The 4423-nt window shown below is 33.8% G+C and overlaps 1 protein-coding gene across 3 annotated transcripts in view; it reads left to right on the top strand.

Moving 5' to 3' along the window:
* LOC106880120 (probable U3 small nucleolar RNA-associated protein 11) overlaps positions 1-4423 on the top strand; it is a 136579-nt gene that overhangs the window by 45232 nt on the left and 86924 nt on the right. Inside the window, exon 1 of one of the 3 annotated variants that reach the window (XM_052970283.1) lies at positions 3035-3080. The exons of the other annotated variants lie outside the window; for them this stretch is intronic. Coding sequence (XP_052826243.1) covers positions 3050-3080 — 31 coding nt within the window. The 5' untranslated portion in view covers positions 3035-3049. Of the gene's footprint in view, positions 1-3034; positions 3081-4423 lie in introns of those variants that run through there. 3 annotated transcript variants of the gene reach the window in all.

Genomic DNA, 4423 nt, shown 5'->3' with positions numbered 1-4423 from the left:
AAACAAACAAACAAACAAACAAACAAAGTAAGAAGGAAGTGTGTTAGAATACTTTAAACACCGATCTTTTACTCTTTAGTCTTTTGTCGCGATTGACGCTGGTACAGGTAAGTTCTCTCGACGCCATTTGTATTCTTATTTGCATTCTTTTTATTTACTCTTTTGGAAAGGCATGAATATAACAACCTCCCACTTGTGTTTCCTTTAAATTAAATTCGAAGCTATTCGTGCCGAGCCCCGCCCCTCTATTCACAGACTAAAATAAATTTCTATAAACAACAAAGAAACAATATTTTTCTTCAGCTGCAGCAGCAGTCTCAAACGTAGAGAACCGGGTTAAATTATAATTTTTAATTAGTTTTTATTTATTCCTTTCTTTATTTTGATTTTTCGATAAAATTGTTTTGATCTTTCGTGCTATTATTGAGTCCAAGTGTAATAATAGTATAATTCTGATGGGATATCATTATAAGATGTTGTTGATCTTGTTATTGTTGACCGTGATTCAACAATCATTTATTGCTTTTGCTTACCATATGTGTTTGTTTGTTTTGTTTTTTGGTTTTTAAATCTATAAAATCTGTTCTCCTTAGAAAAATAATTATTCAAGAAAAAAAAAACTGTTTAAGAAATTTCATTTATTGCAAGTGACGATTTATTTTTATATGATCATCAAAAAAATCTTTGTTAGATAATAACCAATAACTTGCCTCATGTACATGTGTGGTCTCCAGCGACGTTATTGTGTTGTCTGTATCCGAGAAAAGAAGAGAAAATATACCGTTTTATGTTGACACTAGAACGTCGAATAAATAAGTAAGGAAAAGGGAATATTTAATTATTATTAAGAAAAAATAGTTTGGTTAATTAAAAAAAAAACTCCTTAAATTCTTGATAATTCTGCGAGTGAATAAACATCAAAGTAAAGTAAATTCTTTGATGGACTTTATGGCTTAATTAATGAAAGTACCGACGGCTGCTATCAAGTATTATCTTCTGATGAAAACAACACAATCCTAAGAAAGAGCGTTGCCATAGTTGAGCCGTGATGGGGAAGAATTTCAATGAAGCGAGACACATGTCAGGAACAAGTTAATGTATAAGCCATCCTGTGCCACATGAAAATCTTTTCAAATGTCTTCGAGGAAATTGTTTTCTTTTTATTATTTTTAATTTATTCAATATGGTCAACAACGATCGTTCACTATTAGCCTCGGTAATAAGTGAAAATTTTATTTGTCTTTAAAAGAGTTGTGAAGTGAATTAAGGGCTCGTTTGAGAAGATTTTAAACTGCACTTTCTTTGTGTGTGGAAGTATGTGCTTCCTACATTGCCATCTCGACCAGTTAGATATAATCAATAACTGAACATATTCTTTCATAATAATAATAATAATAATAATAATAATAATAATAATAATAAATATAGTGGGGAGTAATCAACCAGGAGAAAAGAAAATTAGCATTTTTGCTTACCTCAGATGAGAACCATTCTAATTTTAATTTAGGAAAAGTCTATTGATTAATGAAATTGTGGACGTCGCTGAATGGTGTTCTTAGATCAAGCTGTATAATGTGATCGCCATTTCAAATACCCCAGTGTATTACTGTTATGTATTCCATCGATTCCTGTTCAATGTTTTTTTTTGCTATCAACTAAGTCGGTATTACAGTTATTAATTAAACAGGTGCAGCCTTTTCTCTCTTGTGTTTAACTTGTTTATGAGTCATTAGACTGCGGCCATGCTGCAGCACCACCTTGATGGAGTTTTAGTCGAATGAATCGGCACCACAACTTTCTTTTTTTATATTTCTAAAGCCTGGTATTCATTCTATCGATCTATTATGCCGAAAAGCTAAGTTACTGGGACGTAAACACACCAGCACCGGTTGCCAAGTGGTGGTGGGGGATAAATAGAGACACATACACATACACACTGGTATATATATATACATATACATATACGACAGGCTTCTTTCAGTTTCCATCTACAAAATCCACATACAAGGTTTTGGTCGGCTCGAGGCTGTAGTAGAAGATACTTGCTCAAGGTTCCACGCAGGGGTTACTGAAAAGCTCCTGGTTTCGAGTAAAAGAAAATGCAGAAGGGTCAGTTAATTATGATTTTACTCAACATTTTCCTGTATCGGATTCATACACTCACTGCAGCGGTCCTCCAGTTTTATGTAAGCATGTATGTACGTATGTATCTCTGAAATAAATATTTCAAATTTTTGCCACAAGAGCAATAAATTGCAGCTTGGGGGAGGAGATTAAGTCGATTACATCGACCTCAGTGCATAACTGGTACTTATTTAATTGACCCCAAAAGGTTGAAAGGTAAAGTCGACCTCAGCGGAATTTGAACTCAGAACGTAACGGCAGACGAAATACCGCTAAGCATTTCGCCGGACGTGCTAACGTTTCTGCCAGCTCGCCGCCTTTGATTGCGCTAAAATATTAAAGTCAATTTAACATTAAAAGTTATGGGTGGAATTTTGCTGAACCCCGAAAAATCTTTGAGTGGGTATTTCATCAAAACCTGATCACTCTTAGAACAACGGATCCACGAAAGGGATAAAACGTGGATCAACATTATTAAGAAATCAGTTCCTTTTATTTTTGCCTCTTGTAAATACTTCAGCTTCACCTTTCAATCCAAATATAGAGAGAGGTCGCACGATGAGTAATAATTATTGCATTTTTCTCTTTGATATAAAAAAGGTTTTTTTTACAAATGTTCACTATCTTAGAAAAACTATAACAGCTAAGCAAATGACCTTCTCTAAATGCATTAAAAACGCTATAACATATTCAGAAAACTATTTCAGAAAATTATCTCCGTTCTCTTTGAGCATACAGCAAACAAATCCATTCTCTTTGAGTATACAGAAGAGAAAGTTAGGCAAAATGGGAAGGACAAAATACGATAAATTTGCCTCTTCAATTCTTCAGGATTACATTCGAAAAACACTCATACACGTCGGTATCCATCCTTAGACATCAGAAAGATCAGAAATGCATCAGAAATTGAAAATATCTCGGACAAATGAAAGAGGATCATGGGAAAACGATACATGGTATGAAATTAATGAAACTTGACTAAATACAAAAACTGCATAAAATATTCTCTATAGTTTCTTTACGATCTGCTGGAGTTGTTATCTTCCTTTAGCCATACAGTTGAAGGGGATTGGGCTATTAAAGTTACTGATTACTCATTTTGCCCCATTATAGACATTTTATGAAAATTAGCGAATTAGACATTAGTGGAAAAATTGAACATTAGGGGAAAAAAATTGATTTGAAATCCAAGAAAGAAAATATTTATTTTGATTGTTAAACAGAAAAAAATTATTCAGATATTTCATTAGCAACCTCAGTTACAATCAGGTCAAAGTTTGAGGGCAAATGTCTTGGAAAAAGATTACCTGTTTCCAACTCTCTCAGCTTCAAAGACAACATATACACTGGCCAGTTGTTACTGCCAACGCTGACACAACAGTAAAAAAATAATGATGTAATGCTCGCAATGATTTCAGACAAACAGGGAAGAAATGACAAGAAATCAGAAATTACTCATTTTACCCCACTTACCCATTTTGCTTTCCTTTCCTCCTATTTCAGTCTTTAGTTACACTTTAGCATATTGCCCTGGTGGCATAAAAGAAAAATCGTGAAAATTAGTAAAATGTTATTCTTTAGCCAAGAGCGGCGAAGTTCGAGCAAACCTATGTTCAAAGACGTTCCATACGTGACCATACCACATTTCTTCTCAGAACTAACCCCTGAGCGCCTTTTAACGGTACAAGAGTGATTTCTCTGATTTTTGGCTGCTAGTTTCAGCAGAAAGAATCCTTGCATTCAAGTTTTCCTTTTGTTACATGTTTTATTTTACCATTTTGATATTTGTCTTTTCTTTGTTGTTTTTCTTACTTTATCGTATTTTCTTTCGTCTTTCTTCCTTTCTTTCATTCTCTGATAATGTAACATTTGACAACAGTCGCTTGTCGCTTCTGTTCTTTTATGAGAATCGCAGCTTGTTAACATAGATTTCACATAGACATCGGCTCATCTGCACCAATGATTATTGGGCTGAATTTCAATGTATAATCAGAGCACAATAATTGTAGGTTTTTACATCCGATTGTTAAACATTCTCCGCCTTTCCGAGCCGCACCGTGTGTACGAGCGTATCTATATAATATCATACATCAGTATGTATGCATGCATGCATACACATATGTATGTATGTATGTATGTATGTATGTATGTATGCATGCATGCACGTATGTATGTTTGTATGTATGTATGTATGCATGTATGTATGTATGGTATATCTGTATTGTATATGTATGCGTGTGAATATATACACATACGCACATATATATATTCATTCATACATATACATACATACATACAT

The sequence above is a fragment of the Octopus bimaculoides genome, chromosome 8 (genome assembly GCF_001194135.2).
Source record: "Octopus bimaculoides isolate UCB-OBI-ISO-001 chromosome 8, ASM119413v2, whole genome shotgun sequence".
Classification (NCBI taxonomy): domain Eukaryota; kingdom Metazoa; phylum Mollusca; class Cephalopoda; order Octopoda; family Octopodidae; genus Octopus; species Octopus bimaculoides.
This window is presented reverse-complemented; position numbering and strand designations above follow the sequence as displayed.